General features: G+C 37.1%; 1 protein-coding gene across 1 annotated transcript; it reads right to left on the bottom strand.

The window, feature by feature from the left end:
* Positions 1 to 11,598: 11,598 nt before the first annotated feature.
* Positions 11,599 to 13,599, bottom strand: LOC122311582 (transcription factor MYB106-like). The gene is made up of 3 exons (XM_043126181.1): positions 13,467 to 13,599; positions 13,201 to 13,330; positions 11,599 to 12,602 (listed from the first exon to the last, which is right to left on the bottom strand). The coding sequence occupies exons 1-3, from the start codon at positions 13,597 to 13,599 to the stop codon at positions 11,702 to 11,704; spliced, it is 1,164 nt and encodes a 387-aa protein (XP_042982115.1). The 3' UTR covers positions 11,599 to 11,701.
* Positions 13,600 to 13,902: the final 303 nt, after the last annotated feature.

Below are 13,902 nucleotides of genomic sequence, written 5' to 3' on the forward strand. Positions count from 1 at the left end.
CAGGGAGATGGTGCAACTCCATGGTGTGCCTATGACTCTTGTTTTTTATAGGGATGTTAAATTCCTTAGCTACTTTTGGAAGATGTTGTGGGGGAAATTGGTTACCAAGTTTTTATTTTTCACTACTTGTCACCCACAGACTGACGGATAGACTAAAGTAGTTAATATGACTTTAACCCAGCTTTTATGCACTGTTGTTCATAAGAATTTAAAAACTTGGAAGGATTGGTTGCCATATATAGAGTTTGCATATAATAGGATTATACATACTACTAATTCATATTCTCCTTTCGAAGTTGTCTATGGATTTAATCCACTTACTCCTTTAGATTTGATGCCTTTACCTATTGATGGCATGAGTAGCTTAGATAGACAAAAGAAGGCGGAGTTGGTGAAGTCACTTCATGAGAGGGTACAGCTTCAAATTACCCAAATGAACGAAAGCGTTGCTTCCCAAGCCAATAAAGGGCGAAGGCATGTCATCTTTGAACCCAGAGATTGGGTTTGGGTTCACATGTGCAAAGAAAGATTCCCAACATATAGAAGGACTAAGTTGCATCTTCGAGGAGATGGACCGTTCTAAATTCTTGAGAAAATTAATAACAATATATAAAGTGGATCTTTCAAGTGAGTACAATGTGTCTGCTGTTTTCAATGTTTCTGATCTTTCTCCTTTTGATGTAGGTGAAGATTCAAAATCAAATCCTTTTGAGGAGAGGGTCAATGATGGGTACCAAGATGGATATGGTCTTAAAGATCCGTTGCAAGTTCCAGATGGGCTAATTATAAGATCAATAACTAAGAAGATCAATGAGATAATGCAAGGATTAGTACAATCCACTTGAAATGAAGTTAGCAAAAGTCCAACAGTCAAGATGGGCTTGAAGGAAAGAGAACCAATTTTGATCAATTTGATATAAGCTATGGAAGAGAGCAACAAAGCAACATGATTTAAAGGCATTCAATTTAGTTAATTCATTTAAATGACTTATTTTATTAGTTTAGAATAATTGGATTTATTATGAGGACTTAAGGGCATGTCGGAAAAATTATTAATTTTGTTGAACTAAGGTTTCAAGGAGTTACTGTAGCGCGACACTATTCACTTAAGGGTATTTTTGGGAAGGAGCCATATTTTGGCCTAGGGTTATTTTTGTTGGAGAGTATTTCAACATCTTTGGCTACCCACTTCATGGTTACACAATATTGAATTTTCATTATGAGTTAAGTTGTCTCCTTTGTTTTTCTTGAACTTTTGAACTTAAAAAAGATAAATTACAACCTTTGTGGTGTTCTTCCTTTATAATCTGGGTTATTGAGATGGGTTATTCAACGGGTCTAGATTTTAATATAATTTTGGTTTTTGAAACGAGTTCTCAACGAGTCTAGATTCTTTATCCATTGACTTGATTTGGCTTTCTTGGGTGAGTTTTCAAATTGATTGTGAGTTCAAAGGATTCTAATTCCACGGGTTCCCATCATTTTGTGGAAATATGAGTATAAGCTATAGCACTTGGCCTATAGTATTGATTTTGTACAATCTTTCACCATGAAGGTGCATGAAGGCACCCAACTTTTTATTAACTTTACTTATCCCTAGCCCTAGATCACTTAGGAATGACATTGACATATTCATGCAGCCGTTGATTGAAGAGCTGAAAGAGTTATAGAAAACAGGCATTAGAACTTATGATGCATCCATGTCGACATCTTTTCAGATGCATGCTGCTGTGATGCAGACGATAAATGACTTTCCTACATATGTAAATCTTTCTGGCTAGAGTATTAAAGGGAAGTTAGCATTTCTGATGTGTAATAAAGAAACTACTAGTGAGTGGTTAAAATATTCTCAGAAGATGTGTTTCATGGGTCATCAACGTTATCTACCACCAAATCATGCATGGAGAAGAGAAGGCGCTAAGTTTGATGGGAGAGTAGAGGACAAAATTGCACCAAATGAGTTGTTTGGGGAAGAGATAGTCGGACAACTGGTACATGTTAGAGTGAACAATTTTGGCACAGGTCAGGGAAAGAACAAGAGAAAACTAGGCGTAGCAGAATTGGACAAAGTGTAGTATTTTTTTTTTTTTCTTTACTTACTGTATTTGTCGTCTTGCATGTTGCGACATAGTTTGGATGTAATGCACATAGAGAAGAATATATGTGATAATATACTGGATACATTGATGAGCATTAATAAAAAGAAGAAGGACACGATCAAGACAAGAAAAGATCTTGAGAGAATAGAAATTAAACATAATCTACATTTGCAGGTGGAATGTGACAGGGTGGTCATGCCATGCATGTTTTATGATGATGAGGGAAGAGAGGATGGATTTCTGCAAATGATTGTAAGGTGTGAAGTTACCAGATGGTTATACTTCAAATATTGGTAGATGCGTGAGCCTAATGACTGGAAAATTAGTGGATTGAAAAGTCATGACTGTCACATATTTTTGCAGAAGTTATTACTAGTGAAAATTCATGGGAAGCTGACATCTAATGTACGTGTCGCCATATCCAAACTTTGTATGTTTTTTAAGGATTTGTGTGATCGGGTAGTAAATCGAGATATGTTGCGGAAGATGGAAGAAGGCATTGCTACTATACTATTTAAATTCGAGTAAATCTTTCGACATCATTTTTTGATGTCACATTCCATTTAGCAATACATTTACCCCGAGAGATACTGTTGGGTGGACCGGCGCAGTTCCTTTGGATGTATCCAGTTGAAAGATATTTGAGTCGACTGAAGCGCACTGTTGAGAATAAAGCTAGAGCTAAGGGTTTAATAGCAGAGACCTATATACACAATGAATGGTTAACATTTTGCTTTTTATATCTTTGTCTTGTTGAGATACGATTTAATCGTCAAGAGCAAAATGCTGATCTTATTGCTCCACCTCATTGTAAGCTATCAGTGTTTTTGCAAAATGTACGACCTTTGGGTGCACAAATAGGTTACGATTTAATTGATGGAGAGTTGGGTAAAATTTGGTGGTATGTGCTAAATAATTCTTGGGAGATTGATGACTATCTCAGGTATGTCGTTGCATGCTTCAAATAATTCTAGTTAAAAAAGGTTAACTATAACTTTTGGGCTAAAAATAATATTCTTTTGCACTTATATACAGTAAGCACGTGGACAAACTTAGGACAGAAGGTGTTGAGAATATAGAGGCAAGACACGAGGAAGAATTTCCTGGATCGTTTGAACAACGTGTATGAACTAAATTACATATACGTTAAATTTTGGAACTTTTAATTCTCGGTAACTTTTAATTAATTTTTTCCCTATTTCGATTGTTAGATTTTGGAACAACGTGCTCGTGATTACAATTCAGTTTCTCCTGAATTCTATGCATTGACCCGTGGTACTTTAAATAGAGCAGTTTGATACACTGCATGCACAGTTCAAGGTTATAAATTCCATACTCTAGACTGGAAACATAATAGAAAGATTCAAAACTGTGGTGTGTTGGTAGAGTCATGGCATAGATGATATTGACCATTATGGTGTCATACGTGATATCATCGGATTGAAATGTCTGGATGGGTCTGAACCATATGTCTTTAAATGTGATTGGTGGGATCTAGGCAATGGTCGGGTTCCTATACATAGAGATAATCACTTTACGAGTGTCAATATTGCATAGAAATGGTACGAAGATGATCCATTCGTATTGGCTTGTCAAGCTACCCAAGTCTATTACTTAATTGATCCAATGAAAAGCGTTAATGAAGATAGTGAAGAGATAACTTGGCGAGTCGTACAAAAATTTGTCCCTCAAAATATATAGAAGCAGGAACGAGTGCGGATCACGAAAATAGTAGAGATGAAGATGACACTCTAATTGTAGAGGCCTAACAAGAAGATGGAGAGAGTATTAACTTGTTTGTTGACCTCTATGCACTTGAGTTACTCCCCTTGTGTAGAGATGATGTCCCACCCGTCCATCTCAACCCATCTGAAGTAAGTGAGGAAGAAATAGAAGAAGAAGAAGACGAAGAAGAATCCAGAGAGGAAGTGGATAAGGAGGATGAAGAAGAGATTGATAATGATGACGAAGATATTATCAAGGAAGATTCTGAAACAAGCATAGAAAATACATCCGAAGATAAAGAAAAAAAAAAGCACTAAATATTGTATTCATATAGGTGACGATACAATATTATACTTTTGATCATTTCTTCAAATTAATTTTTTTATCATATTAATCATTTTCAAGGAAGCTGCCAAAACGACAACGAAGAAATATTCCTCCTCTGCCAAGTCCCAAACCCGTTAAGGACTCCCCACCCAAGGAATCCACTCCTAAAGAAGTTAACACGCAAGAGACAAACAGCTAGTTGACACCTACAAGTAAGGAAATGTCATTGATAATTAATTATGTTTTAATACTCTCAATAACTATATAACTATAATTATAATATTATCTATTAGTTGATGCATCTGCTCTTTGTGGTCATGAATATACACACATGGCATATCTCTTGAGAAAAATAGAAGGCACGAAAAACTCAAGGTCACCATTCCTAATAATTCCATTGGGGGAGTGGGTGATAGTGCAGTAGCGCTTTCCTCCTATATTGACATAGTATTTTGAATGCATGCTTCATTTTATTTGCAATCATGGCGAGATGTTCCAAATGAGATTAAGGAACACATTTGAAATCGTGTGTTGGTAAGTTTACTCTGAGAGTACATTTTTATCACCTAAAATAGTATATCATATTTTTGACATAATTCACTTATTAGGATGAATTCAACCTTGATTTTAGCCATAGCGAGGATTTGAGAACTGTGAATGAGTTGATGTGAGACCCCGTATTTTAGTATATTTTAATTGAAGGATTATTTTATTTAATTTAAATATTGGTTCTCTTGTTTTAAATTTATCGGATTTCTCATTGGATTTATTTTATATTTTTAAGTAGTAAAATTTATTTTAGTGGACTTTGTAGATATTAATTATTGTTTTGCATTTAAATTGTTCTTGTTGTTGGGCTTTAATTAATTTAATTTACTAATGTTTAGTTTTAGTGTTATTATTTGGCATTTATTTATTTTTATTGTGCATTTTCCTTTGTTGGACCTTTTATTTTCGGTTGGGCTTGTTTCTAGTGGGATTGTTCTTTGATTTTGGGCCAAGCTGATTCATTTTCAGCCCAGCTCTTTGCCTTCAACCTAGCCCCTTATACCCCCTTAACGGTGCCATTTTTGTGCCTTGCCCTTAGGGTTTATTTTCCCTTCTTTCTTTCTTCTTTCTCAGACAACGCCCTACCTCCTTCTTCTTCATTTCATTTCCTCTTCTTCTCCGACACAGCAGCTGCTTCTTCTTCCTTCGGTTTCATTTCTTTTCCTCTACTTTTGATGTTGCTGCTGCTGCTTCTCTTCTTCTTCTTCATTTGTTTTTCATTTCTTCCACTGCTACGCCCACTACTCTTCTTCTTCCTTGGGATTTTTCTACTTCATCTTCAGGTGTGCGCTGAAGCCCTTTCACCCATTTTCGTTGGGGTTTGGCCATGAGTTTCTTTCCCTGCTCGCCACCTTCATTTCTTTCCCCATTTTTTGTGTTCTGTTTTTGATTTCAATCCGTGCCCTATTTTGCCCATAAAATCTGTGAGTTTCACTCGGTTTCTTGGTGATTTTTGGTGTTGTCGTAAGCTTCATTTTCCAACCACCATCTCATAGATTGTATTCAATTAGTTAGCCCTTGTATTATGAATTTATCCCTTCAAAATCTCTTTGATTTTTAAACCCATTTTCAATCTCAAAAATTGTGATTTTTGGAGATTTATTCACCTTTGGCATTAAACCGGATGCTTGATCTTTCATAAATTTGCCTTTAGCACTATAAGTAATTTTCCAAATACCTTTTTGAGATTTAAATATATTTTTCACTAACAATTCTTTTTGATATGGTTGGTTTTGCCAAACATTGAGTTTGAGGAGTTTGGGGGTCGGTTGGATTATGCTTGGTATTTTTATGCTTTGCATGGGTTCATGTTATATATTGCATAATTTCATGCATGTTCATGAGCATAAATGAAAACTGGGTTTTCATGTGTAAGATGATTTTTGGGTATGTGTGTATCACGGCCCCAAGTCAAGATGAGGCATTATCTCGATGGAACTTCTCTGGTCACTTGAATGCAAAATAAAGTGACATCCCCTAACTTGTCACTGGACGACAATGGGATCAGACGGGATGCTAACGCTCTCGTGCTGACTCTGTGGCCCCTCTGCTAGTGGAGACATGTGGAAATCGAGCGTCGGAATGATGACAACATGGGTCACGTATCCCATCGCTAAGTGCTAAGTGTGTGTACATGAAACACGTGTACAATAAAAATAACATAGCAGCAATAAATTAAGTCTTTCAACTAAGTACCAGAATTTTATTTAAATACAAACTCGCTTAAAACAAGCGTAATAAAATACTACAAGTTCAACATTGTCTCAAATTCTAAAATACATAAAATATAGGTAAGGGAAATATTTTCCAACAATACAAGCAATTCCAACTCAATACTCCGGCGGAGCCGCCTCCTTGGGCTTAGCCCCCTCCTCCTCATCTGCAACAAAGTCTACGGTACCAGAGACGGTACCGCAGGTAAGTAACAATTCAAACACCCACAAGATAAAAATACATTTATGCAATAACCATATGCATATGTCCCAAAAATTCACACTTTTCCATGCATGCCAAAAATCCCATTTTTGGCCTAAAACATTTTCTTTAAAACATTTCCTTGCCATTATCCCAGATAATGGCCCAAAAATCAAATCTCGCAATTTTCTTAGAAATTGGCCCATTAACCAAACCATCAGAGCACTGTAGGTGGGAATCACAGGCGGGACTCTACCACCATCCCTACGTGTGCACAATAGGCGGGAATTACAAGCGGGACTCTACCACTGTTCCTACTTACCACCATCCATACAAGTCCGTCTGTAGGCGGGAATCGCAGGCGGGACTCTACCACCATCCCTACGCCGTATGCACCGTAGGCAAAAATCGCAGGCGGGACACTACCACCATCCCTACTTAGTACCATCCCTACAATACCTCTGACTCAAACTAGTCAATCTAATCATTCAAATATATCCAAAAATCATTTCTTGCTTGAAAACCTAGTTTTCAAGTTTCAAAATGTGAACATGCATGCAATTACACAAAAATCCAGTTTTCCTTTTTTCAACACATGTACATGCATGCACTATGCAATGCAACTAACAAGACATAAATATATATCCGTCCTCCAATCCATCCGACACCCGTCTCCTCGGACTCAGTTCAACATAACCAACCAGTTACAATTTATTGTTAAAGTAAAAATATATTTAAATCTAAAAGGAAGTTTGGAAAATACTTACATTGATATATAATAATTTTTGAATGATCAAAGTGCTGCAAAAGGCGAAGAAAAAGCAACATAACAGTGTAAAAACACTATGGCCGTGGGTTGTAAAATACCCACTTTTGAATGAGGATGAACCAAGGATTGAGATTGATAGGGAATAGCTTAGAGGTGTTTATGAATCTAGTGGAAGTCAGGGTTGGCCGTGGGTGGCGGCGAAAACGACGGTGGAAGTGAAAAATGGACAAAACGGAGTTGTGCTCGTGGGGGCTGCTTTGGCAACAGATCAAAACTGGAAATGGGTGGTTTAGGTCAGCAAGGCGTTGGTGACGAAATGGTGAAGAAGTGGTGGCCGGAGGTGGAACGACGGCGGCGGGAAGTGGAGAAAACCGTGAGGCTTGGTGGATTTCGTGGGGGCAAACGGCCGCTCGGATGGGACTGAAATTTGGTGGGATGTTCACCGGCCAGAGGGGAAGAAAATGGGAGGGGTGGTGACATGCACAACGGCAGCAAGTAGTGGTTCTGGGCAGATGAAACGAAAGGCGATAGAGAGGAAGGAGAGAGTGCGTGGGGAGAGAGAAACCAGGGAGGAAAAGTGGGGAAAAAGAAAGGAAAAAAAAAAGAAAAAAAAAAGAAGAAAGAAAAAAAAAGAAATGAGGTTTAGTCCTCACCTCTAGAGTCCAGAAATTGATCTAACAAAAGTAACTTCAAAAGCTATAAATTGAATAAAATAATCTAAACACAATATCTAGCTATAATAAAATAATTAATTGATAAAAACTAACAACAAAAGTTAAAATCCAAAAATAAACTAAATAAAATTAAATAGCAATTTAAACATAAAATAATAATTAATATTAAGAAAGTACCTCAAAATAAGTTTCACAACTAAATAAATCCAATTAAAGTTTGATAAATTTAAAATAAAAGAAGCAATATTTTAATTAAATTAAAATATTCATTCAATAAAAATACACGTAAAAACGGGGTATCACATGTTAAGATTTTTTTATCAGATTTCTCCAAACCCAAATCCAACCCAAAAGGAAGGAAAAAAACAATTTACTAAACATAGTCACAACATCTAGAGAGATTAACAGCAAGAAAAAATCGAAAACATACTACAGATTAGAGAAAAGAATAAAACCAAACCAAAACTAGATCCAAACCAAAAAAGAAGGAAAAAAGAGTTTAATGAACACATTGGAGAAATAGAGAACTTCAAATTCTAGATATACAACATCTAGATAAATTAATAGCAAGAAAAAAACCAAAAATAAACTAGAGATTAGGTGCGCGCGCGGGGGGGTGGGGGGGGAAGACCTAAACTAGATCCAAACCAGAAAGAAGGGAAAAAAAAGTTTAATGAACACAATCGCAGCATCTAGAGAGATTAATGGAGCAAAAACTTACATCCCTAGCAAAAGCCCATAGCCCCAACGGCATAAATCCTTTACTTTTTGCCTTTACAATCTAGAAGACTAGAACCCACCATTCAATCATCCTTAATCCAAACTGGTATGGATCTATGCATATCTTCAGGCACATACGAACTCCATGAAAAAAGTCAAGAACCACCACAAACACTGGTTTTTGCTGGAAGATTTTAAAAATAAAGAAACCCAAAAAGTAGATCTACAAACAGAAAAACTCATATTTACAAATTTAGAAACTCAAATCTAGCTAAAGTGGGCAATGACCAAGGAGCGAGGAAAGTAAAATACAGACACCAAAACTTAAATCTACACACAGAAACTAAGATCTATAAACACAAACTTAGGTCTAGCTAAAGTGGGTAGTGGCCAAAGAGAGAAGAAAGTGATATGCAAACACTGAAACTTAGATCTAACCGAAGTGGGCAAAGAAGAAACTAATATACAAACATATATATATAGAGAGAGAGAGAGAGAGAGAGAGAGAGAGAGAGAGAGAGAGAGAGAGAGAGAGAGCATACCGAGTAACAAGAAAAACTTGGGAGAAGAAAGTAACATTATCGGACGGCGGCCACTCTAGTCACCGACGACAAGGGATTTGGTTTAAGTGTGCTTGGGTTTTAGGGTTGGGAGAGAGAGAGAGAGAGAGAGAGAGAGAGAGAGAGAGAGAGAGAGAGAGAGAGAGAGAGAGAGATCTGAGTCTAAGAAGTGAGAGGAAAGTGGTTTTGTTTATACGGGGGGAGGGGAATTAATCCTACAGGCATCTAGTGTCTACCTTGCATTCATTTCAATTAAAGTTGGTTACGGATAACCGGTTGAATAATCGGATCTGTAACTGGGTCCAGACAGATTGAATGATATCCTACCCACCTAGATCATCCGAATTTTTAGATTTTTAATCGGATTGAAAAAAAAAAATAGAGTCCGGATGCACACTCCTAAAGATGGATATACAAAAATTCAGCTATGTTTGGCTACACATTTTTTTAAAACATATATATATATATTTATATATATTTATTTTTATATATATTTAACTCATTTTTTACAATATACATATACGTACACACACCAGATTATAATATTCAATTGACGCGTTTCAAACTACTTGTAATATACAAGTACAGATCTAAAGTTAGCACTATGCTCTTAACTTGGTACGTATTAGTAGTGTGATTAAAGTAGCAGGCCGTATAGTACTGCATGCATGCATGCTGTTTAATTTCTTGCATCCTCTGTTGATCAAAGTAATAATTTGCAGTTCAACCCTGACGTTTCAATATCGGTCGGGATCGATTTTCCAAGCGCGTGCTTGCATGACGTTTTTATTTTTATTTTTAAGAGTTAATTTACTGCTTGCATGCAATATTAATCCCAGCTAGTGCAGTACGTGTTACCGCGCGTACTTCTGTATATCATTTATTAAAAGAGGCCAATATTACAATTACAAAAACAATCAAAGTTCTAATATATTTTTATTATTGTGAGACCTATTTTAACGGTGACGTACGTGCTTAACACGTACGGGATTTTCCGTCGAAAAAGGCACAGCATTTCTTTTATATGGATCTACAATATTCTCTAGTTATTTCTTAACTTCTATCAGCTTTTAACTTCTAATCATTCTCTACACAACTCCTGGGTGAAAAGGAAAGATCGAGTATCTTTTATGGGAAAGGAAGAGAAACTGTCATGGGCAATTTAGGATCATGAGATGCCACATATAGCAGTGGACGTTTATAGGTCTTAACTCTTCAGACCTTAAGAATTCTCTGTATATATTCCAATCAGAGGCTCTCTCTCTCTCTCTCTCTCTCTCTCTCTCTCTCTCTGAGTAAAGAGGGGCAGCAACTTGGCTTCTCGGCTATTTATATAATTCTGTGACTAAAGGCTATCACTACTCTTGATACAGCTTGTGAGCATGTCTGAATGAGGCATGACAAGCATTTATATATTTACCCCTACTTTTGATCCCAAGTGCCAATTTCTCCCTTCCCCATTGATTTTTTTTTTTTCCCTTAACAAAGCATATCATATTATTATACATATATTTAATGGTTACATGATACAATAGTTAATAGGTTGGAAGCATAACATTCATCACAAACTAACAAATACAACATAATAGAGAAAAGAGAGACATGATACAACATAATAATTTGACCCCCACTCATTTCTCACAAAGGGAATTAAGCTACTTGAAGCGGTTTTGATATAAACTGAAAATGGACTGTAAGACTACAATTGGAAGTCACAGTAAAGTGATGTGTGTTGCATTTTGCTAGTATGGACCGGTTGCCGAAGACTTCCACAGCCTCTTTCCCACAATCTTTAGTAGGGGAAGCAAAATATAAGAAGATAACACGTTTTCGGCTCATTCCTTACCGCTCAACTTAAACACTCAGAGAAAAATTTATTTTATATATAGATACTCAAGTAGTAGGGTAGCACCGCTCTTCTTTTATATATAAATAGAAACTCCTCTATCATATCCTAACTAGCTAGTTTTTTTAACAACTAATATTCCCGAATAACGTACGTACGACCTTCAAGTACATTGAAATGAATAATATACTAAGATCATGATTTAGAACAAATTAATAACTGAAAAGTAATTTTTTTTATGATCGAATGAAAAGTAATTATTTTGAATACGGGTGGTGATCATAAATTGAGCAGTAACAACTAATATTCTTAAGAAATGTATTTGTAATCAGATTATATTTACAACGAAATTAAATAATCAATTATTTATTAGAATAAAAATTTATTCTCATTACAAATGATTATTTTCGTCGCATATGCTATAAGTAAGCATGTTTGATATAACAACTAATTAATCTGGTACGTACGCAAGACGTATACGTCTCGATCGCCAATTTTTTTTTTTTTTTTTGAAATTTTCAAAACAAAGGAGAACCAGTCGACGACGAAGGATTATTCACTAGATTGAGTATGCTGTTCCAGTAATGATTATTATTCTCCTCAAAGTTGCCGCTGCAGGTTTTATCTCCATTTTCCATAATGTTGTCTCCGGCCAACAATGAGTTCTTGTCGTCACTGTGATAGGCCAAGATATCAGTGAAACCTTCCACGATATTTGAGAGAGGCGTGTTCTCACTCATAGACCTAAAGGAATCCGCCAACCATGGACTTTCCGTGGTATACGTCATTTCCTGCAATGACATTGTGTTATCCCATCTTTCTTTGAGTTCTTCTGGCATTTGTCTGTCTTTGATAATCCCAACCCCGCATGTAACCGAGCTATTGGCGGCGAAATCAACTGCTGCGGCCACTTGGTTTTCGGTGAGTGCAACAGTACTTTGGATGGGGAATGCGTTCACCGAGAAGCTCAACGTGAATGTCGGAGATTCGAGGTCGTCTCCGCCGACTGGGAATATGCCGGCTCCGGTCGACTTTGACCATAACCCTTGCATGAGTTGCCATGCTTTGAGCACGTCAAGGCATGGCGGCAGTGCGAGTTGAGTGAGGGTTTTGTTGATGTTCTGACCAGGAGCAGAGGAGATCATGACCTGCTGTTGAATAGGGTTGGCCACAAGCAGCTTCGACTCCCTTACCAGTCTGGCCTCGGCTTCGAGCCGTGCGTTCTCCCACTGAGCCATGTGGCTTAAATTTGCTGCGTCTTTGGAGTCCCCACTTCCGGAGCCGAGGGCATCCGTTTTGGGCTTGTGGGTCATGGGATCGATGCCCATTTTAGTTAGTCTTTTCTTAAGATGTGTGTTCCAGTAGTTCTTAATCTCGTTGTCGGTTCTCTTGGGCAACTGAGTTGCAATTGCGGACCATCTGAAAACAAAAATCCTCTAAATTATAGAGAAGGGGCATTTTGCTCGTTTTCATGGCAGATTCAAGAATGATAACGACAAGGCAAAGATCCTGATAATGTTGATGCTAATCTTGTGCGTTGGGGTGGAATCTTGCACGTATTACAGCAGTTTCGATTTTCGTGTTCTATCTCATTCTCCACTTGATTTATTGGCGAAAAGGTACAGTCAACAATGTGAATGGCGCAGGGTCCTCGTGTTCTATGGCACTCTCAGGTGGGTGTGTGTATATATATATAAATTTGAAGTGCAGTTATTTTTTACATAATTTTTTATATATTTTAATTATATAATTAATTATATATTAAAAAAAATTAATACAATCAATCAAATGGACAAAATGTACAGAAGTTACACAAAAGAAGTTACACAAAAATAATTGCACGTAAAATTAGTCATATATATATATATATATATAAAACTCAGTAAGATCACCCAGAAAAGTTGACATTAGTGAGCCAATCGGCGTTGCGCGCATATATATTACTTGCATGCAGTGAATGAGTAGTACTACAAGAGGACGTGATTAAATAGAAAGAACCGTTGATTAATGTATGAACCTGTTCCCAAGAAGAGCATGAAGCTGAATGATGGTCTTTTCTTCCTGCAAGCTGAACTTTCCTCTTTTGATATCAGGTCTGAGATAATTGGTCCATCTCAGCCTACAGCTCTTCCCACATCTCTGAAGCCCTAAAACCCACCCAAAACGAAGGAACCCAAAAAAAGAAACCATCAATTAGTGGTGTCATATAAATAGGCTATAATCCATGATACATAAATATTCACCAAAAAGCTAGCTAGCTAGGGTCCTCTATCGCAAGTATACCAGCCTTTGCGGGCAAAGCTCGCCAGCTTCCATGGCCGTGTGCTTCGATGTAAGCCAAAAGCTTCTGGTCTTCCTCAGGGGTCCAGGGCCCTTTCTTCAGCCCCTTCTTCTCGCAGTATTGAGACCTGCCCATTCTTTGATACTCCCCAAGTAAAACAACTGTAGGGCCGTACGTAGGCCTCTGATATGAGAGAGAGAGAGAGAGAGAGAGAGGGTTTGCTTGGGGAGGGAGAGAGAACCCGTGGAAGCACCGACGGCACCAGGTGTTGGGAATAGGATGCGGTGATGTAGAATAACTAGGTAGCGCGACACAATATATAGATGATAAAAAAAAAAAAAAAAAATTATAAATTATAATTAAATAAAAGACGACGGTACGTACCACGAGCTTTACTGTTAGTTACGTAGTTATAGGCCGTGAAATAAAAAGAAATAA

The sequence above is a fragment of the Carya illinoinensis genome, chromosome 5 (assembly GCF_018687715.1).
Source record: "Carya illinoinensis cultivar Pawnee chromosome 5, C.illinoinensisPawnee_v1, whole genome shotgun sequence".
Taxonomy (NCBI): domain Eukaryota; kingdom Viridiplantae; phylum Streptophyta; class Magnoliopsida; order Fagales; family Juglandaceae; genus Carya; species Carya illinoinensis.

What these genes read in the sequence shown, in the direction of transcription:
- LOC122311582 (XM_043126181.1), bottom strand. Translation starts at nt 13,599, where the DNA reads ATGGGCAGGTCTCAATACTGCGAGAAGAAGGGGCTGAAGAAAGGGCCC. An exon ending in AGCTTTGCCCGCAAAGGCTG is followed by an intron (nt 13,331 to 13,466) that starts GTATACTTGCGA and finishes GGTGGGTTTTAG; the next exon opens with GGCTTCAGAGATGTGGGAAG. An exon ending in CATGCTCTTCTTGGGAACAG is followed by an intron (nt 12,603 to 13,200) that starts GTTCATACATTA and finishes TTTTGTTTTCAG; the next exon opens with ATGGTCCGCAATTGCAACTC.